General features: G+C 41.7%; 1 protein-coding gene across 2 annotated transcripts in view; it reads right to left on the minus strand.

Moving 5' to 3' along the window:
- Positions 1-23103, minus strand: part of PAK1 (p21 (RAC1) activated kinase 1) — a 126227-nt gene that overhangs the window by 54997 nt on the left and 48127 nt on the right. The window contains exons 1-2 of one of the 2 annotated variants that reach the window (XM_081100076.1): positions 18853-19069; positions 2032-2242 (exon numbers count right to left, since the gene is read on the minus strand). In XM_081100076.1, coding sequence (XP_080956202.1) covers positions 2032-2221 — 190 coding nt within the window. In that variant the 5' untranslated portion in view covers positions 2222-2242; positions 18853-19069. Of the gene's footprint in view, positions 1-2031; positions 2243-18852; positions 19070-23103 lie in introns of those variants that run through there. The other variant, XM_081100077.1, reaches the window with a different exon arrangement.

Raw genomic sequence — 23103 nt, forward strand, 5'->3', positions numbered from 1 at the left:
AGAGAGGAAGGGAGAGGGAGAGAGAGAGATAGAAACATCAATGATGAGAGAGAATCATTGATTAGCTGCCTCCTGCACACCCTTACTGGGGATCAAGCCCACAACCTGGGCATGTGCCTTTGACTGGAATCGAACCCGGGACCCTTCAGTCTGCAGGCTGATGCTCTATCCACTGAGCCAAACCAGCTAGGGCCCACACTTTTAATTTTAAAAGTCCTCTTCCTTTCCTCAGCAATTACTTGCCCTCTTCACTACATGTGGAAAGTTGGGTTAAAGGCCTTCCTATTTATAGAGATCTTATAACAATTATGGTTGATAAAAGCACAATATTAAAAATAAGCACACATCTAAATAGAGGGACAAACAAAGTGGCTCTATATGTGGGAGGAGGTGCCGGAGCAGGGTAACACCACGTACATCATAGCCCCTGTGCCTAGGAAGTTGGTAGCTACTATATAATGAATTAGCCAGAAAATGCAAGTTACGCAACTTACCTACCTTTCTTCTATCTAGACCTGAAAAGAGCTCACAGTGAAGGTAGAAGCAGAAAGGGTAAACACATAAAGATGAAAGCCCAATGTACTCAATAAAAAGCCTCATTAGTTCTCATTTCAGTTATTCACCAAGCACTTTCTATTTGTAAGACCACTGCTTATTAGACATCTCTATGTCAAGACATTTCAAATGCAAAGTGTCTAAAATTATCCTTTCACCTCAAATGCAAGGTGTTTAAAGTCATCTTCCCTGCTCTCCAATAGCCAGCCCTCTTGACTTGTTTCTCTTCCTGTTTTTCCCTATTTGGTAAATGATGCAATCATATACCATCTCCCCCGATCTGTAGTTATGCAGTTATATTTTTCTGCAACACAAAACATTTTCTGCAATTCATCAATGTGGTTGTTATATTTGGCTGTTTCAGAATCCCAATTCTGATTTTGTCATATAATCTACTAGCCACGCATCCCACCTTCAACAAACCAGTAAAGAGAAGGGGAACTAATATTGGAGTGCCTTCTGTGCAGAAGGTCCTGTATTAGAAACTTTGAATGGAATCTTCACACAACAACCCTGTGAGATATTATCCCAATTATAGAGAGAGGACAATACCATTCTTTCCTAGAGATAGAAAACTAAAAGTCAAAGGAGTTAACTGACCTACCTAAGGGTAGAGAGCTGTAAGTGATTAATCCAGGATTTGAACCAGGTCCACCTAAATCGGAAGCTCATGATAACTAATTACAGACAGAAAGCAAATTTCTTCAGCATGCAACAAGAACAAAGCCCTGTAGGCATGACTGAAAATTTTACTTCATAGCAACAGACCCTTAAATAAATATTTGGGGCTGAGGGTGTCAAACAAAAGTCATCTACCCATGTGGACACCCAAACCTCTATTTCACTATTGTCCATAGGATTTCAGTGACTTTATCAAATACACTGTTAAAATCCTGGTTATTCTTCTAGAAGTTTTGTCAACAGAAAGGAAATGAGCCCAGCTGGTATGACTTTTTCAGAGTGAACTCATGCTGAGTCCTGCTTCCTTTTCCAAGCTTCCTTTCCTCAGCTACTACTTGCCCTTCTTACTGATATTTAATCCCCAAATCTAGGTGTGAGCTCAAGATATATGAATAAAAAAGAGGCAATCAAGAATCTGGAGAAAAGACATTCCAAATAAAACTAGTCTGGAAACAAAGCACTCCCAAATGAACACATGTCAATATTTCTTACATTCTGAGAGTTCATAAACAGTTTAAGTAAATAAACATGTACAGATTGTCCAAAGTCTGGCAAGAGCGTAATTATTTTCTTAGAATTTTGCTCAGAATAATTAATACTAGTAAGAGTTTAATAGGTCTATTTTCCATTTGACTCCAGCCACTTTAGGCAAAAAAGACAAGAGAAATATTTAATAGGGTGGAAGGAGGTATTAAAGGAAAATGAAGTCAAGGAAAGAATGAATCTCTTATCCAGGTTACCAAAAAAAAAAAAAATTAAGTATATAAATTATGAGAAAGAAGTGAAATACTGTACTTTTATCTCCAGGTAGGATGGATCTGTAAAACCGGTCCTTCTTTTTCTTCTCCTCTGGATTTGGAGGCAGAGGTTTGGAGCCGTGGTTTAGGGTTCCGGCGTCTTTGCTACCAGCTCCAATCATAGTGCTGGTGTTTCTCATTGGAGGGGCTGGGGGTTTATCTTGAATGTCCAGGCCGTTATTTGACATTGTCACCACCACCAGCAGCTACTGCAATCAGAAAAAAAGAACATAGCATTTTTATTATTTCTGAACAAAAAGAAATGTGTGTTGAAAAGTTTGAAAGAATCCAAATTATACAATCCTTCCTCCAGGGCCCTGTTCAAGCCCTTCTCTGCATACCACGACTACCACTATCATATTCAGTCAACAGTACTCAAAGATACAATGCCTACTCTGTGCCAAGCACTGCTGAAAATTCACAAGGTTCTTGCTTTTTCTCTGCATTCCCCTATCTGAGGCATTGGAGAACACAGAAAACCATGATGATGTAGTTTAAAAGATAGAAATTTAGCCCAGCTGAACTAAGTATGAATCCCAGTGCCACTTATTAGCTTTAGAAAAATTCTTTAATCATTGTGTGCCATTTATTCATTCACATGAAGATTAAATAAAACTGCTAGTAGCATTCCACACAGTGAATTTTCTGCCTATCTCTAATTTTGTAACATTCCCTCTCTGGAATGGACTATATCACTCTATCAAGGGTCTGTAGAGCTGCAGGCTTTGTAAATAGTTTTATTGAAACATAGCAACACCCATTCATTTACAAAGGTCTATGGCTTCTTTCACATTCCAATGGCAGGACTGAGTGGTTGCAACAGAGACTGTATGCCCACACACCTAAAATATTTACAATCTAGTTCTTTACAGGAAAAGTTTGCAGACACCTGGCCTATATCACCTCTGCACTATCACCTTCCTCTAAAATTTGACCTTATTCTAAATATACAATGGTCAATGAAGTAACCATCCTATCCTATATGATGCTGGATTTATTGGCAATCTCCAATGCTTCTGGAAAATATAAAGAATAAAAAAAGGGAGAAAAGAGGTAAAATCTCCTATTACATGGTAGCATTAGTTTTAATAAAGACAGATGTTATTACTTCAAATAAGTGTCAATGGATAGATATGTTTCCAGAATTAATAAAGTTTCTCATTAGTCTTCCATGCTACAGAGGATAGTATATCTTTATCCATGACTACTTCGAATGTACGCTCCTTGGAGTCAAACACAACAGTGTTTTAAAGACTAAAGTTTCTAATAAAAAAATCAGCATAATAATTACCCAGAGCTTTTTAGAAAATAGAGAGGCATGGTTTAACTCTCATAAATTTTGATTTTGTATGGCTGGGCTAAGGCCAAATTCTGTAATTTAAAAAACTAGTGATCTTAATACCAGCCAGATTTGAATACCACTGCCTTACATATCAATTGCTTAAATGGTATAAACAAAATCTATAGGAGTCTTTTTAACATTTTCTAATAAATGCAAAACTAAATGATCCCCTGCATTCATCCCTCCCTCATCCTCCCTCTCCCCCACCCCTAATCCTTTCTCCATGTGCCCTTTGGAACTGTTGTCACCTTTAAGCAGTTAGATGTCTCCTCCAGACCCAGGGCAATGGTATATTTCTAGGTTATTACATTTATTTTTACTAGATTATAATTGTTTTCACCAGAAGCAAGTGTTCCCCAAAGGTTGTGCTCTATTTTGTCACCTTTAGGATCCAAAAGTACCTAGTAGAGTATCTGACTTATAGTAGATTCAATAAATTTTTTAATTAATCAAAAGTTTACATAGGGATATATGCCTTGCCATTAAGGAACTTAATACAGATGAAATTTTAAGGTTCTTCCCAATCTGACATCGACCTACCTTACACACTAAGCCACCACACCTGGACCCAACTTACATTCCAACTATACCTCAGAAATCTCTGTTCTCCTGAATTTGCCAAATAGACTCTTACCCCCTCCTGACTCCCCAATGCTTCTGGTCAATGATGTCTCCTACTCATCTTTCCAGGTCAAATTCGAACTTCATCTTTTTGTGTAATTCATCCTGACCTTCCTCTGGCACACCAACTGCTCCCTACTTCTTTTTTTGAACAAAATAAATCAAGTAAGCGAAGACAATCTTGTCTAGACTAACTCTCTGGGTGCTGTGCTTTTTATCCATTTCTTCCAGTTGCACTTTTCAGCGTTGCTCTTGCTTTTCCCTACCAGCCCCAACTCAGGTCCCTCAGCACCGCCACAGAGAGCTTCTACCGGCTCAGTCCTCAAGTATACTTTCCCACTGCGAACTGCCAGTTCCAAAATTATACTCCCTGCAGCCACCTGATACTCTAAGCAGGCCCTTCCTTGCCTCTTCAGCCAACAACTTCATTGACTGTAACTCCCTTTTATGACCACTGCCCAGGACTGTGCCAAAAACGGCTTCAGCAGCCTTTCTGATACATACAGCTTTCCTTCATTTCTCAGTTCTTTCCCTGTGCCTGGGGAATTCTTGGTGGTAGAGCTCCACTTTCAGAAAGAGCCCAAGTTACTGAAAACAGAAAATCTGCTTTTGAAACACAGTGTTTGAATTCACTGCACCACATTCCAGCCTAGGTCTCCTGCCTATGGTTGAAAACCTCCAGTGATAAAAAAAAAATCTACAGTCTCCAAAGTCAGCCTATTCTATCTTTGGTCACCTCACTTAGAGAATTCTCACTTATATTAAGTTCTGTCTACCTCACACTGCATGGCAATTACTTGTTTACACATTTGCCTCCCCTTTCATTCCTCTCCCCTGCCAGACTATGAACACCCCCAAAACAAAATCCAGTCTTGTTTACTTCTCAATCCCCAACCCCAGGCCTGGCAAAGAATAGGTAATCAATAAAGACTTGTTGAACAAATGAACAAATAAAAGAACAAGTGAACAAATAAACAAGTAAATAAACAAACAAAAACTACTTCCATCTATTAGTCCTAAATCCCATCTCTTAGGGCTATTCAGAAAAGATTATTGCCTCTTCCCCAGACAGAACTTTAGATATCTGAAATCATCTTCCACCCAGCTGGCATGGCTCTGTGGTTGAGCGTCGGCCTATGAGCCATGAGGTCACGGTTCAATTCCCGGTCAGGGCACATGCCCAGGTTGTGGGTTCAGTCCCTACTGCGAAGGCATGCAGGAGGCAGCCGATCAATGATTTTTCTCTCACCATTGATGTTTCTATCTCTCTCTCCCTCTCCCTTCCTCTCTGAAATCAATAAAAACATTTTTTAAAATAAATAAATAAAGGTGGGGATTAGAATCCATGTCTTCAGACTCTCTGCCAAAGGATTTTCCAACTATATTTGAGGTAATTCTAGCCTCTTTGTCCCTTTTCTGACCTGAATTCTACTTCTGATTTATGTTTAGGTTGGTCACATCTAGCCAATAGCAAATATAGAAATATATAAACATGTTTGGGCTGGACTTGATTGATATTTCCCAAATTTCTTCCAGGAGCTAATAAGCACCAGAGAAGATACACAAATCCCTGGCCCTCAAATCAGCCACATGAAAGTTATATACACCTTTTGCTGTAGTTGCAGGTTCCTCATTCAAGTACAATTCAAATCAATAACTTTTTACTAAGTACTTACATGTAAGGTGCTATGCCAGAAACCAGAGATTTGGAGACAAATAAATGAAAAAGATATGATCCCAACTCTAGAGGTTCTCACAGTCTAGAAAGCAGGATAGACAGGACCTAGAAAACCACAATGCCAGACCATTTAAAAGAGTGCCATAGAGCAGTACAAGCGATAAAATGTCAGAAGACACAGAAAGGAATACCTATATTGAATTAAGGTAATCAATGAGGCTTCATGAGAAGAGATGGTATTAAGAGTAGGGTAATAAATAGGTCAGACTAGTGGTCTTTGACTCTCGACTATTAGAATCCCTATGAGCTTCTTAAAGCACCAGCTGAAGTACTTAAGGGGAAGTATACTAATATCTGCAATTTACTTTGAAATGCATTTTTAAAAATAAAATTGATTAATGGATGAACATAGGGATGTGATATACTATACATGTCAATATATAATATATAATGGATGTGATAAAACAAGTATATGAGAATGTTTATGGCAGAAGAATCTAGATGGTGGTTTTACAGCTATTCACTATAAAATCCTTTGAACTTTGCTGTATGTTTGAAAATTTTCCTATTAAGAAGTTGTGGCTTAAGCTCTGATGCAATTGGTCTGGAACAGCTCTGGTCTAGTACCTGAACCAAAGAAAACAGACAATAAATAAATGATTTTGATGGAGAGCAATGAAGGCAAATGCATCCTAGACCACGGGAATAATATAAGTGTGAGAGTACAGTGTGGAAGAATGCAACGTGAAGGTGAAAAAGGAGGGTGCAGGAATCACAGAGGGTCTTTTACAGCATTTTTTAGTCACAAAATGGTCCCTTCTTAGCAAATCTAGATCTGTGCAATGAATGTCTCATGTTAAAAATAAAAGATGACACTGTTGACTTTTTTAAAGGCTGTAAAGAGATGACAATGAAAAAAGAGGTGTTGCCTGAAGGAGGGACCAGCTGCTACCCGTCTGCAGTGAATTCTCAGTGAATTCTCTCTGTGATGCCGAGAGCTCACACAATGAGACTTGGGAAGTCTGGGAGAGTCTTTACACTGCCCAAGAAACTTGCCTAAAATTCTAAAACAGTTTCCCCAGAGAACCTTCTGGGCAAACTATCTTCACAAATAGGATTTCTGCCATCATTTGGGGCTGATATTTGAATCACCATTAACATTAGATCACATGTGGGAGTTTACAGAAAACTTGGAAATCTATTCAATTGGTATCGATTTTCTCAGTCATTCATGCAAATATTTATTTATTACCTACTGTTTGCCAGGCTGTGCTAGGTGCGGGAGATAAAATAGTGAGCAAATCAGAAGAAACAAAATCTCAGAGATGCTTCCGGTCACCCAGGGTCACATAGCTAGTGGGCCGCAGAGGCAGGAACCTGAAGTGAAGTCTATAACCAAGACCTCCTTTTCTTCCACCGCATCATCGCACCTCACTGTTCACGCTAGAAGCAAAGGGACGCACTAGGTAACCCCTAATAACCCCCCAGACCATTATTTTAAATGAAGGAGAGAAAGGAAGAAGAAGAAATAAAATCTATTCCAAATATATATTAATCACATTTCTCAGTTCCAACAACTCAGAGCAGCTGAAACTGGCATGACCTATACTCCCCCCAAGACTGGGGAGTACTGCATGCCCTTGACACCTAGTTATGAGAATCTGATCTTTAATTAAATTGTGCCAGGAGGTTTTCTTTGGCAGAGGCCTAGAATGCTGCAGTCTTGAATTTGCTGAGGGATGTCCTTCTGACATGTCAAAGACAATCCCGCTATGCAGCCTCCAGCCACTTTAGCAAGAAGAAAACAACTGCTGAGGTAGCAGGGAGGAAAGCTGGAGGCTGCTTCTGGACGGTAAGGAAAGCTACTTTAATTTCTAACCCTCAGTTTCCTCTTAGCAAAATTCAAATAAGGCTACCTACTTATACAGTTATGAGAATTAAAAAGCATACATAAAAGCGTCTAGCATGCTACCTGGCACAAAATAAATATCCAACAAATATGTGTTCACATCCCCCACTCATCTCTCCAGTTTTTCTCCGCTATTTCCTAAACGAATTGTCCCAGCTCAGTATGCATTCACGCCCCTGCCTTTGCCCACACTGCTCTCCCTGCTGAAAATGTCCCAACTCGTCTGCCAAACAAAGTCCAACTCAATCTTCAAGACCCAGTTTGACTCACTTCCTCTATGAAAACCTTCACAGAACACCCCCTCTACATCTTCCTTCCCCCAATTTAATAGCATTTTATACATACTTCTAAGCAGCAGTTTCCATATTTCATCACATTAACTTCACCAGACTATGAACAAATCAAGGGATAAAACTGAATCTGATTAACCTCTGTATTCCAGAGTCGGGCCCAGCACAGACCTGGTAATAGTACAGGTTCACTAAAAAGCAACCTGTTTTAGTGGGAAGAGAAAAGGAAACACTAGGAACTGGAAGAATCTTGAAAAATCAGTCAGTTCCAAATCTTTATGTTATAGTTAGGAACCTGAAACCAAAGGGGTATGCAATTTATCTAAGATCACTCAATGAAATAGGGAGAAAGCCATGACTCGCCTCCGATAACTCTGATTCCCTTACAAGTATTTTCTACACTGATTATTATTTGAGACAGAATGAACAAAGAACTGTACCTGGGAGGCTTCTTGCAATTGGTGAGGTCTGAGAGGCAAGCAAAGTGAAATGGAAAAGGCAGAGAGATTTGGTGTCAGACTTAATTAAGGTCACTAAGGTTGGCCTGGTACCTTCATCCTCTCCTCCCCCAACCGATCACACCTGCACATCTTCCTCATTCCTACCACCCCTGAAAAATAGTCCCTAGAGTTATGCCAGGGTCCAACCCCAGCAGGTCCAGGGGTCCCCAAAGGTGTGGACAGAGTCGGCGAAGAAGGAATGACACGGAGACAGCGTTCAGTTGATCAGCAGCCTTGCCAGGATCTCTAGCCAGGATCTCCAGCCAAGTTCTGGTCTGGATCTCCAGCGAAGTTCTGGTTAGGATCTCCAGCCAGGTTCTGTGTCCATGTTCTCTTGCTAGGTTCTCCAGGTTCTCCAGGTTCTCCAGCCAGGTTCTGTAGCCATGTTCCCTCGCTAGGTTCTCCAGCCAGGTTCTGTCCAGGTTCTCCAGCCAGGTTCAGTCACCAGGTTCTAGTCAGGTTCTCTTGCCAATTTCTGTAGTCAGGTTCAGTCCAGGATCTTTTGCTATGTTCTCTCGCTAGGTTCTGTCTCTAGGTTCTGAGGCCAGTTTCTGTCCAGGATCTTTTGCCATGTTCTCTCCAGCGAAGTTCTTCTGTCTCTAGAGAACGTTCTGTGTAGGTTCTGTGCCAATTTCTGTCTCTCTCTCTGTCTCTTGCTGTCTTGTTACATCTGTATTTATACCAGTTGATTCAATCCTATCAATCTCTATTACAAAGGTTAGGGCGTTTCTTATCTCCATTCCAGGGAGTAAAGATTATGTAGCTTAAGCATGATTGTTCATATTTAAAGTGATTAATTACCCGCCTGGCACTTAGTTAAGAGGTTTTATTCCCTCCCTAACTTCAGGGGAAAATCCCTACCTGGGGAAACAACCTTTCTCAGAGACCTTGGTTAAAACACATAGTGCCAAGAAGGTGAGCAAACATATTAAGAACAGTATGCCATATATGCCAGGTCCCTTGAAACAGCAAGGATGGACCGGCTCCCGGCAGAGTTACTTCCAGAAAGCAGTACCAACGGTCTTATAATCCTCTCCCTACCTTCCTGACCTGCAGCATCAGTTGAGCTACTCCCAAGAGTAAGCTTCAAACCTCTAGACCTCTTAACGAATGGCCTGAACTGAGAAAATCATCGCTAAAATAGCCCATACGATCTGAGAAGGAATCAATAGGCAATCTGGTTCAACCTTCCAAGAAACACTGGAATCTATTCTGCTGTCTCCTAAATAGGTGATCTTCCAGGTAATCGCTGCCTGAACATATCCTGTGGTTTCCCACAATGCCACATGCTGCCTCAAAGGAACATTTTCTCTTGGAAGTATTAAGAACCACAGCATGAAAATGGACTGCCCTCTTGGCCTCTAAAAGATATCCAGACTAAGCCAATCAAGCTTCCAGTGCCCATTTGACTTCAGTCACTCTCAATCACCCAAAACTCTCATTCCCAACCTTTTCTACCCTCTTGTCTGACCAAACTCCTCACCCCTTTCCGACTCCTTGCCTCCTTGCCTTAAAGGAAACCTGGCTACCATCTGAAGAAGAATCCTCTCTAGCAGCCCTCTCTACTGGAAGCTGTGTTCTCTCTCATACCCAACCAATCAATGTTGTCCTTAATTTTCAGTGCTATTTCATAAAACTATTTCTTTCTCTTCCTCTTGTAGAAACCTCTGTTCGTTTTAGTAGCCTCCACTGGCTGCTATCACACTTTCTTGCTGCCTCATACTCACTTCCTGGCCACCCCACTCAAAGGCTTTAGTTCCTAGATCAGCCTTCCTCTGCACCACAGCAGTTACCATTCTAGGTGACTTTGACAGCAACATTAATGATCTTCCAACACTCTGGCCAAGTTGCTGACCTCCAGTCCAAGTTAGCCGGTACTACCATGATCACATCCTGAACCTTATCACCAAAATGTGCATCTACTCCAATATTTGGAATGAGTCATATCTACTCCAAACACAACCTCTTATTCCTACAGCTCACTTACTCAAGAACTTTCACCACAATTCCTAGACTTCATTTTAAGCTCCAATGCACTATCCATTAGTTCCCCCCTGCCTTTGCTTCTCTTTTTCCCTAATCATAGTCTGTCAAAATCACTCAAAAATCAAAAACCATCGATCCTCAACCCTGGTAGATCAGTTGGTTAGACCATGGTTCCAATACACCAAGCTTCTGGGTTCAATCCCCAGACAGGGCACATACAAGAATCAATCAATGAATGCATAACTAAGTGAAACAACAAATCAATGTTCTCTCTCTCTCCAATCAATAAATAATTATTTTTTAAAAGCCACAACATTAATCTTCTAAAACTCAACAGCAACAACAACAAAAAACAAAAGAGCCTGATTCAAAAATGGGCAATGGATGGACACAGGCAACAGGGTAGTGAAAACCTGGGGTGGTGGATAGGGGCTGGGAGGAGGGGGGAGAAGGGGGAAAATGGGAGATATCTGTAATACTATCAACAATAAAAAATATATTTAAAAATGAAAAGAAAAAAATGGGCAATGGGTTTGAACAGACATTTTTCCAAAGAAGATATACAAATGGCCAATAAGCAAATAAAAAGATGTTTAACATGACTAATCATTAGAAAAATGAAAGTCAAAACTACAATGAGATACCACCTCGCCACCATTAGGATGGCTACTATTAAAAAAACACAAGTGTTGGTGAGGATGTGGAGAAAATGGGACCCTTGTGCACTGTTGGTAGGAATGTAAGATGATAAAGCAACTGTGGAAAACAGAAATAGCACTTCCTTAACAAATTAAAAATAGAATTACAGGCCCTAGCTGGTTTGGCTCAGTGGATAGAGCGTCGGCCTGCAGACTAAAGGGTCCCGGGTTCAAATCCAGTCGGCATGTATCTCAGTTGCAGGCTCCTCCCCAGCCTGGGTCCTGGTCAGTGCTCATGCAGGAGGCAACCAATCGATGTGCTTCTCTCACATAGATATTTCTCTGTCTTTCTCTCTCTCTTCTACTCTCTCTAAAAATCAGTGGAAAAATATCCTCAGGTGAGGATTTAAAAAATAATAATAATCTATATATATAAAAGGCTAATATATAAAGTGTCCCCCTCGGGAGTTCAACCGGGAGATGGCGAGTTTGATCGCTTGCTATGACATGCGCTGACCACCAGGGGGCGGCGCAGAATGAAGGAAGGTCCCAGCTGGCAGCCGGAAGGCCTTGATTGGCCCTGATCACCAGCCAGGCCTAGGGACCTTACCCATGCACGAATTTCATGCACCAGTCCTCAAGTTTAAAAATAAAAATATAATGACTGTATGATCCAGCAATTCCACTTCTAAGTATATACCCAAAAGAATTGAAAGCAGGGTTTCAAAAATATGTTTGTATACCCATATTCATAGCACCATTATTCACAATAGCTAAAGTGTTGATGCAATACATTTGACAGATGAATGAATAAGCAAAGTGTGGTATATACATACAATGCAATATTATTTAGAAAAGAAAGGAAATTCTGCAATATGCAATGACATGAATAAACTTTGAAGACATTATGCAAGTGAAATAAGCCCATCACAAATAGACAAATACTGTATGATTCCACTTATATGAAGCACCTGGAGTAGTCAAAATCATGGAGACAGAAAATATGATGGTGGCTGAGAGGGGCTGGAGGAGGGATGAATGGGTTTAATAGGTATAGAGTTCCAGTTTTACAAGATGAAGACTAATGGGAATAGATGGTGATAATAGTTGCACAATAATATAAATGTATTTAATACCACTGTACTGTACACTTAAAAATACGTAAGATGATAAATTTTATGTTATACATATTTTACCACAATAAGAAAAGGAAAAAAGTAAGGGCAACTAGAAATTACTATATAATAAATACACTACAATGTGCCAAAAGTTCACAATGGTATGGACCGTCATATTACAGTAGGAGCCTGTTCATGAGGTAGGGACCAGTGAACTAAAACTTAAATGTTAACTATGGGCAATGCATAACTGAATCTAAGTAAAATCTGTCAGATACTTTAAACAAATCTGATCAATCAATCTAAATAACTCTGATTTTTTTTTTAGATCACCCCCTTGCCTTTTCTGTTTCCAACTTCAATTGGAAACTGAACTACTCTATCTCCCAACTGTCTCTATACTGAAGCAGTTGAATGCCCTTGAGAACATACCTAGTTTCACTTGAAAATTATGGTACCTCCCTAGCTGTGATTATCTTACCTCAAATGGGCATTCAACTGGATTCTCTACTCATCTTTAGTTGATAAGATTATCTTCCATGAGAAAACAGAAATCTTTGCAAGAGAACTCCATCTTCCCACCCCCAAATTACATGCCTCCCTGCACCTGCACCATCCAGTTACAGTAAAGAAGGTGTCCCATCAAAAGCCATTCTCTCACCCAGCCAGTGTTGCTCAGTGGTTGAGCATCAATCTATGAAAACCAGGTTCCCAGTCAGGCATATGCCCGGATTACAGGCTCAATCCCCAGTATGGGGCATGCAAGAGGCAGCTGATCAATGATTCTCTCTCATCATTGATGCTTCTATCTCTCTTTACATCTCCCTTCCTCTCTAAAATCAAATATATATATTTGTATTCTTTACTTGTACTCTCTCTCTCTCTCACCTGGAATGATATCCTCTTTCAGCTCCATTAATATTCTCTCTCTCTCTCTCTCTCTCTCTCTCTCTCTCTCTCTCTCTCTGATTCTACTTACATGAGGTACTTAAGAGTGGTCAAAATCAGAGAGACAAAATATAATGGTGATTGACAAAGACTGATATATCTCTCTTAGATATATTCAGCCATTCAACATATATTTATTGAGCATCTACAATGTACCAGTACTAATCTAGGTGAATAAGACAAAGTTCCTGTGTTCATGGAGTGTATGAACTAGTTAGGAGAGGTAAACAAAGAAATAAGCAAATAAATATACATTTCAAGTCCATAATGAAAACTGAAGAGTAGTATATGTGAAAGGAGAGAGGGGAGACAGGGATGGAGGTGGTACATAAAAAAAGGTGATCAGGCCGAAACCGGTTTGGCTCAGTGGATAGAGCGTCGGCCTGCGGACTGAAAGGTCCCAGGTTCGATTCCGGTCAAGGGCATGTACCTGGGTTGCGGGCACATCCCCAGTAGGAGATGTGCAGAAGGCAGCTGATGGATGTTTCTCTCTCATCGATGTTTCTAACTCTCTCTCTCTCCCTTCCTCTCTGTAAAAAATCAATTAAAAAAATATTAAAAAAAAAAGTGATCAGAACAGGCTTCTCTAAGGAAGGCACACTTAAGATCTGAATGAAATAAGATAGCAAATCATAGTAATCATACCTGGAAGCATTTTAAGCTGAGGGAACAGTAAGTACAATTGTCCTAGAAAAGAATATTTGGGCATGGAGAATGGCAAAAAGGCCAACAAGACAAGAGTTGAGTGAACAAGGAGAATGTGGAAGGAAAGTGAGATTGGAGATGACAGCCAGAGGTTAGATTATGCAGGACCTTACAGAACACAGTAAGTTTGGATTTTGCAGCAAGTGTGAGAAAACAGTGAAGAGTTTTGAGCAGTGATCTCAGGGGAGGAAAAGTAGTGAGGTCATTAAGAAGTAATTACAATAATCCAAGTGAGAACTAATGGTGGCTTGAATGAATGGTAGTAAGTAGAAAGAAGTATTGCCAAGGTTGATATATTTTGAAGGTAGAGCCAAATTATTTATTTCGAGAGTGAATGAACAGTATGAGAAAAAAATAAAAAGAAAAAAATCAAGTTTTATCTCCAAATTTTTGGTCTGATATAAGAACACTGGGTAAATATCCTATGTGTCTCCTATTCAGACAGACAGACACACACACACACACACACACACACTCCTTTCCCTTGACACCAACATCCTCCTCCAAATACCATTTAGTTTTTTGTTCCCATTTATAGCAAAACTTCTCAAAAGAAGTGTCTACTTACTAGTACACTACCCAACTCCCTCCCCTTCTGTTTGCCAACTAACATCCTATTATTTCACCAAAAGTAGTCTTGTCAAGATTACCAATTATATCCATGTTGCCAAATCAACTGGTCAGTGTGGTTCAGTTGGTTGAGCGTCCTCCCATGCACCAAAAGGTCACGCCAGTTCAATTCCCAGTCAGGGAATTGAATGCCCATGTTTCAAATGCCCAGTGTGGGTGTGCAGGAGGCAGCCAATCGATGTTTTTCTTTCACATGGATGTTTCTCTCTCTCTCTCCCTTCCTCTCACTCTAAAAAAAAAATCAATAAAAACATATTTTAAAAAATAAATAAAAAACCAAATCAACTATTCTATTCTCACCTTATTCAATTTCTCAGTAACATTCAACATAACTGATCTCCCTTCTCTTTCAAATGCTCTATTTCTTGGCTTCTGGGAATGCACATTCACCTGTCTTTCCTTCTATCTTTCTGTCTACTCCTATCTTCCTTCGCTAGCTATCCTCTATATGTCCAAGACTAGGAACCTCCATTCTTCATACACTACACTCTCCAACAAATGATCTCATCCATTCCCATGGCTTTACATATCATCTATACGTTGATATCTCTAGCCAAGTGTCTGTCTCTAGCCCGAAATCTGTCTTTCAGACTAAATACAATCTGTTAGACAACCCCACCTGTATTTCTCATAAGTATCTTAAACCTGACATGAATAAATGGAACTCTTTTTTAAAACATATTTTTATTGACCTCAGAGAGGGAGAGGGAGAGAGAGATAGAAACCAAATGGAACGTTTGCTTTTCACAGCATCTATCATGAATTTTAATTCTATTTGCTTACTTACTATACATCTTCCTCAATAAACAGTAAGCTTCCCAAAGGAGCAACTAAGTCTGCTGTGTTTACCAATGTACTCCTAGCAACTAAATAGGGCTCAGCAAGAGTACACACCAAGTAGACACCAAGATTTACTAGACACTGCGGCTGCTCTCAAAATATTCACATACTAATGGGAGAAGCAGATGCATAAACCACAATGATAGGACAGCATGGTAAGGGCCAGTCTGCGTGATGAGAGGAAGCACATGAGTGCTGCATGAATCCAAAAGAGGGGCCCTTAGTAGCCCACAGCGAGGGGAGACTTTCTTAAGAAGGTGACTTCAGAGTTTATTTTTGCAAGATAAGAATAAGTATAGCTATCAAGTCCCTACTGTATGTATTTTTCTTTTTTACAGAATTATTTTGAAATGTTATTATAGCTCCTCAAGGTAAGTATAAATATCTTCTATTTTACATATGAAGCTCAGAAAGATTAAAAACCAGATAGCTAGTAAGTGGTAGAACCAGAATTTGAATTGAGGTCAGTCTGCTTTTAAATTCCTCCCTCCCTCTTTCTTTCTTTCTTTCTTTCTTTCTTTCTTTCTTTCTTTCTTTCTTTCTTTCTTTCTTTTTTTTTCCTATATCACAAGGCATCACTTAAAACAATATATTTTTATACTTGCCACCTACTATTTGCTTGACCTTAAACAAATCACTATACCTCTTTCAGCATGGGGCTCAATTACCAGTCTCCAAATCACTCTCTAGCCCCCTCCTTTTCCTTTATGATCAAGAGTTGGGGTTCAGCTGTAGTCAGCGAGCAACCCTGAGCACTTCTTTCAGGCTGCAGCACCTGAGCATTTTTCATGGCTGAACATGCATTCGGGAACAACTACAGTAACATTTGTACAGAGCGCTTTACAAGTTCCAGGGCAGTTTCACATATGCATTATTTCACTTGATCTTCACCAGCCCTATGAGCTGCTAAATCCCTATATTACAGATGCCAATGGAAGTAAAATGCCTCGCCTAGCTTCATCTGGTCTCTGAACTGTACTGCCCGCCAGAAGTTGAACTGAAGAAAACTGGGGAGGGAGGAGGGGCCTGCCTGGAAGGAGAGGAAGAGAGCCAGTGACTCATAGAGGGAACTCAGCACCAAGTCACCCAATGGCCTAGAGCCAGGAGAAGTGAACAGGGACCGAGTCTCTTTCCCTTCCAAGGTAATGAGTGTTTGTTTGGCCATGGCACAGTGACCTACCATATAGAACTGTTCTTTTTCCTTCTCAGCAGAACCTAGAGTCTAACCCCACAGGTAGGCAGAAATGAGAATATAAGGAAACTCTATGTACACTATATGTACACACAGGGCCAGAAGATCACATGGTGTAAGAGACTAGGGGTCACCTTTAAAGAAGACTTGAGTTTAGGACCCAGCTCTGTCGCTGACTTGATGAATCAAAAGTTCCCTCTGTGTTATCACGGCCCTTTGTACTTCTCTTATACCGCATACGTTTATTGCATGAGGTTACAGATATCCGTACTCCTTCACCTGTACTGGGAGGCAGCAACTGAGTCCAGTTTCCATTTGTGTATCCCCAGCACCTGACACCATAACTAACCCAGAATAGATGATTCAGAGAATGTCTCATGATGGATGGATGCCATATTCAAAGCTTTCTGTATGTATACACATTCCACATTCTAGTCTTGACAGTAAGTGCCAGGAAAGCTGCAATCCTGCCTTATCTCCGCTTCCCCTCTCACTCTCTTACTGTGAGAACACTGCCCAAGAAGAGTTTGCTGAGTAGAAACAACCCAGTTCGAAAGGCCAGCCTTCAGAGGGAAAGAGGATTAACCTGTATGTTCCTCTTTCACACCACTATCCACAAATAACCCCCATTTTGTCCAGGCCACCCTCTTCTTCAAAAGACCACTGTTCTCCCCCAGAACTCCTGCTTCTCTGCCTCCACCTCACCCGTTATCCCCCTCATCTTCCCTGGGCTCACAAAGGTTAACCTCTTTTCCTCCAGGTCAGTAACACCTCAGAGCTGCCAAAGAGTCTTGTTCCTCTCCCAGTCAACCTCACCAGAATGTGAGCTTCTGCCGGACCCTCTTGCTCTCCTCCCAGGCTAGTGTTCAACCTCCCACCTCCCAACTTACGTTCTCCCTACTGCCTGCTGCTGCCCAGTCCCCTCCAGGAAGGAGGTGGGGAACAAATCCAGGAAGAAAGACTGCCTATTGGTAGGCCCAACACAAGGCACTGAGGCAGTAAGGAGAGAGGCTGACACTTGGGGAAGAAAGGATTTGTAAGTGAAAGCCAAAAGCCAGGGAGGTAGGTGGGAGTTAGAGAGTGTTCGGACCACACAAACACCAGAGCAAAGGTCCCTACAACCAATAACCCAATAATAATGAGAAAGTTTATCAATACTTCTAAAAGGAAGAGAAGAACACCTAACCAAGCAGGAGAAGGACCCAAGAGAGGGAAGGAAAAAGGGAAGGGACAAGAAAGGGGAAGCATGAGGGAGCAGGAAGAAGAGCGAAACTGAGGCTGGGAGAAAAGGTGGGTCAGGGGCAGGATAGAAAAAATCACCAGGAGCCGGAAAGAAAAAGTAGAAAGAGGAAGACAAGGAAGCAGAGTCATAAAATAAAATAAAAAAAACTGAAGAGAGGAAGGAGGTCCTAAATAATCAAGTAGGTTAATACCAGGCCTGACATGTATTTCTTGGTCCCAGATAATCAAGAAGGAAAGATTATAGTGATTAAGACATTACCCAGACCCCAAGTCTGTCATTAACTTGGCAGAATAACAAGGGGGTTCCAGAGAAGACAGCCTAGTTTAAAACAGCTTTATACCTAAGTATCAAAAAACTGGTCAGTTTTGAGAAAAACCATTAACATACCTTGGCCTGCTTCTTCCTAATCCCACATCCCTGCACACAACACACCTACACGCAACACCAAAACAATCGGCATTCTCAACCTCTGCCTTGCCCAGAAAGCCACTGGGTCCTGAGCAGACCAGCAAGATGCCATCCACAAGCTGGCTAGAAGACAGGACACAGGTCTGCTGCCAGAGTTCACCTGTCTCCTCCAGGGTGAAGGGGGCTTCTCTGCCGCCCACGGGAAGGACTTTATAAAACCAGCTCACTTTTCCAGAAGGCAATCTGACAGCCCGGAAAAGCCAGAGTTGCAAACAGAATGTCAAGCCCTTCGCTGAAGAGATAAGGAAACTGAGGCTGACAGCGGCTCCTGGCACAGGGCCAGCCCCCCAAGTTTCCTATCTCCCAGTTGACTGGACCTCTTAACAGGTCACTTATCATGCAATGCCCCTCCCCAGCACCCAAGAGGGAAAAAGAACCCACCATCCCAGCTGGCAGGTAGCTAAGCCAAGGCAGAGAAAAAGTACCGCCCTAGCCACCAAGCAGACGGGTGCTGGTAAAGGAGCGCGGTTCCTGAGGCGGAGCAGTTCCCCAAAACCCAGCTTCCCCTTCACGCCCTTCCCTGCCACAGCTCTGATCCCAGTGCTGGCCTCACCCAGCGTCGGCTCCTCGGAGGATTCCCCTTCAGCCCTTCTCTCATTTGGGATCTCTTACGGGAAGAGACCCTAAATCTACCAAACCTTGCATCACCACTGCTCCGAAGCCTGCAGAGACTAACCCCTCCCCAGCATCGCCCTGCTGGGCCGGCAGTACCTGGTGGGGAGAGCTGGCCCCGGCATCTCCGGCCACTGTTTTTGTCGCAGAGCCGCACCTCTCTCCCTCCAGGCCTGGCCACGCCAAGCCCGAGCTCCACCCGGGCCTCCGGTCGGCGGGAGCGGGCTCCCTGCAGCTCCGCGCCCCAGCTCCCAGCTCCCGGGTGCAGCACGCTCCCGCCCTCGCAGCGCGCAGTGGAGGCGCCGCTTTGGGGTTGGCGAAGCAGAAGGGGCGGGGGAAGGAGGGAGGCCAGGAGGCGGGAGGAAGCCGCGCTTCTCCTTTCCGAGAAGCACCGAGGGCGGGAGGGGAGACTACCACCTTCCCTCCCTCTCAGCTGAGTCTCCAGCAGGAGGTTATTTTTTCTCTTAGACCAGGCTTCCCACGGGCCAGTTACGGGTCTTGGATGAGCCCCCGAGTCCAGGAAGAGAACCTCTGTGCCTTCGTTTCTGCAGCCGGGCCTGGACTCCAGGACAACTGAAGTCAAACCTCGGCTCCATCAGATTAGGCTTCAGAGAAAGAGGTGCACCCACCTTCCCACCCCCCACCCCCCCACAAAGGTGACAGGGTCTAATTCTAATGCCCCGGGGAAAAGGATGGGCGGGCGCTTATACCCAGTCACAGCAAAGAAAGCCCTGCGGCAATCACCCTGGATTAAGTGTTATTGTGTACCAGGCGCTTTATAAAAGGTTACGTCTGTCTCACCACAGTCTTAGGAAGTGGGCACTCTACCAATCTACACGGGTGATACTGAGGTCCAGAAGAATGTGGTTTCATTCAAGTGTTCTTAAACACCTGTCATAAACCAGGCACTGGAGTGGGCCCTGAGCTAAACAACACATAACAGGACATGTGCCAACCAACCCTGGCCCAGGACCCCCTAAATGCCAGTGAGTATCATTGAAACTGTAACAAAAACCCCACACATTTCCAAACACCCCTCGGAGGTAACATTACCTCACCAACTCCCCTTCTACATCCCGCTCTTTAGAGAGATGGCGGGAGTCAGATCATGTAGGGCCTCCTCCAGGTCATAACTAGGAGTTCGGATTTTGTCCTAAATTTTAGCAATGGGAAGGCTCTGGAAGGTTTTAAGCAGAAGGACAAGGTCTAATTTACATTTTTACAAGATCTCTAAATGATGAAAAATAGAGGAGAGCCCTGATCGGTTTGGCTCAGTGAATAGAGCTTCGGCCTGGAGACTGAAGGGTCCCGGGTTCGATTCCAGTCAAGGGCATGTACCTTGGTTGCCCGCACATCCCCAGTAGGAGGTGTGCAGGAGACAGCTAATCCATGTTTCTCTCTCATCGATGTTTCTGACTTTCTATCCCACTCCCTGCCTCTCTGTAAAAAAAAAAAAAAAAAAAAAATCAATAAAATCTATTTAAAAAAGAAAAATAGAGGAGAGGGTGATAGAATCTAGTTATTAGATTCAGGACTCCAGGTGAGAGAAGATGGTAATGACTTAGACCTGTGGTCGGCAAACTGTGACTCGCGAGCCATATGCGGCTCTTTGGCCCCTTGAGTGTGGCTCTTCCTAAGCCTTAGGAGTACCCTAATTAAGTTAATAACAATGTACCTACCTATATAGTTTAAGTTTAAAAAATTTGGCTCTCAAAAGAAATTTCAATCATACTGTTGATATTTGGCTCTGTTGACTAATGAGTTTGCTGACCACTGACTTAGACTAATACACTAGAAGATAAGATAAGAAGAAACAAGTCAATTCTAAGGACACAGCTTGGAAGCAGCAGAACTTGCTGAATAACAGAATATGACGAGTGAGAGAGGGCAGTGACTTCCCCAAGACTACCCAGCTGGTAAATGGCCAAAGTGCCCCAACTCTAGTCTGACTCCTACACCTATGCTTTATTTCTCTCTGCCATGGTAGTCAATTTTATATCAACTGCTTATCCCTCTTCCTACTGCCTGGCAAACAGCAGGTAACCAACATTATGCCTGATCAATTATTTAAGTGCAGTAGAGAGAAGTTTTATGGTATTTATCCATTTCTCCTGACAGATACCTGCACCTCCCCTCCATTCAATGGGCCCAAATTAATCTAATTGCAGAAGGGAACAGAGGAAGAACTCCATGAGGACAGAAAGAGCTCTTCTGTTAAATATCTTTCACCTTTCCCAGGCCGAGTACTTTGCCATTCCAACTACCGGAAGTCCCAGAAACAGTGCTCTGCCTTGGACATAGTGTTTCACACTAATGATCCATAATCATAGCACCTGATCTTACCCAACTGCCCACCACATGCAGCAAGCATCCTCCGACAGAGGGTTTTCTAGGCCCTGCTGGAACATGTGCAGGAAAAAAGCGCTCACTTGCAAGTTGCACTGTAAGGCAGTGCCTCCTCGTCTGCAGCCAGGCGCCTCTGTAAACTTCCAATGCCGCCTCCGGGAGGACTCGGAAAGCATCCTTCAGGAAATGGCACAGGAAAGGCTTTCAGGTAGGTGTGTATGGTGAGCTATCAAGCCCTATACTTGTTCTCTTCTCCAGGAAAAATACCCTGGGTTCTTTTCATCACTTGTTCATTCAACAACTAAGCATCTCATACAAGCCACTCCTTCAGAGTTTATGGTCTTGTTATAGTGGGTTTCAGCTCTCCCTGGGCATCAAAATTACCTGGGAAGGTTTAAAAATATGTACTGAAGTCCTATCAGAGATTTTGACTCAACTGGTCTGGGGTGTGGCCTAGGCAATATGTCTTTATAGAGAAAACTATAGATACATAGATATATATCAGAGGACTAATACTACTCAACTTCAAGACTTACTATAAAGCTACAGTGATCAAGACAGTGTGGTATAAGTGAAAGAATAGATAAATAGATCAGCGGAACAGAAGAGAGAGCCTGAAACAGACCTACACAAATATTGTCAACTGATCTTTGACAAAGGAAATTCAATGGAGAAAGAATAGTCTTTTCAATAAATGGTGCAAGAAATATATCTCCACACGCAAAAATAATTAATCTAGACAGAGACTTTACATTTCTCACAAAAAAATAACTCAAAATGTATCATAGATCTAAATGTAAAATGCAAAACTATAAAATGTCTAGACTCTAGAGATAAATAGGAGAAAATCAGATGACCTTGGGTTTGGTGATGACTTTTTAGGTACAACACCAAAATCACGATCCATAAAAGAAAATGTTGATAAGTTTCAATTAATTAAAATGTAAAAGTTCTGTTCTGCAAAGACACTATTAAGAGAAATACAAGTCACAGACTTGAGAAAATATTGGCAAAGTATATATCTGATGAAAAACTTGTATTCAAAATACACAAAGAACTCTTAAAACTCAACAAGAAGAAACCAAACAACTCGATTAAAAAATGGACAAAAGATCTGAATGGACACTTCCCCAAAGAAGATATAGAGATGGGAATTAAGCATATGGAAAGATAATAAACATCATATGTCACTAGGGACATGCAAATTTGAACAACAATGAGGTACTAATAAATACCTACTAGAAGGGCTAAAATCCTAAACAATAAAAACATAAAATTCAGCTGAGGATGTGAAGCAACTACAATTCTCATTCACTGCTGATGAGATGCAAAATCTTATAGCCATTTTGGGAGATAGCTTGGTAGTTTCTTACAAAGTTAAATGTAGGCTTACCATACAATTCAGCAATTGCATTCCTAGGTAACTTACCCAAATGAGTTGAAAATTTATGTCCACACAAAATATGTTCACAAATATGTATTGCATCCTTATTCACAATAACCAAAATTCAGAAATAACCTTATTTACAAGAGCCAAAATTCAGAAGCAACCAATATATCCTCCAACAGATGAATGGATAACAAACATACAATGGCATAACAACAATAAAAAAAATGAATTATCAAGCCATGAGAAAACCCTAAATATATACTGCTAAGTGAAAAAAGCTAGTCTGAAAAGGCTGATTCCAACTATACGAAATTCTGGGAAAGCAAAATTATAGAAAGTGCAAAAAGATCAGTGGCTGCCAGGAGCTCAAAAGGGAATTGAGGATAGGGATGAAGAGATAGAACACCGGGCATTTTTAAGGCAATTAAACTATTCTGTATGATACTATAATGATGGATATATGATATGCATTTGTCAAAAGCCATAGAACTGTAAAACACAAAGAGTGAACCCGAATATAAACTGTGGACTTTAGTTAATAATAATGTATCAATATCGGTTCATCAATTGTACCACACAAATGCAGGAAGTTGCTAATAGAGGAAGTGCTGAGT

This window comes from Myotis nattereri, assembly GCF_964212035.1.
Source record: "Myotis nattereri genome assembly, chromosome: 9".
In the NCBI taxonomy this organism is placed as follows: domain Eukaryota; kingdom Metazoa; phylum Chordata; class Mammalia; order Chiroptera; family Vespertilionidae; genus Myotis; species Myotis nattereri.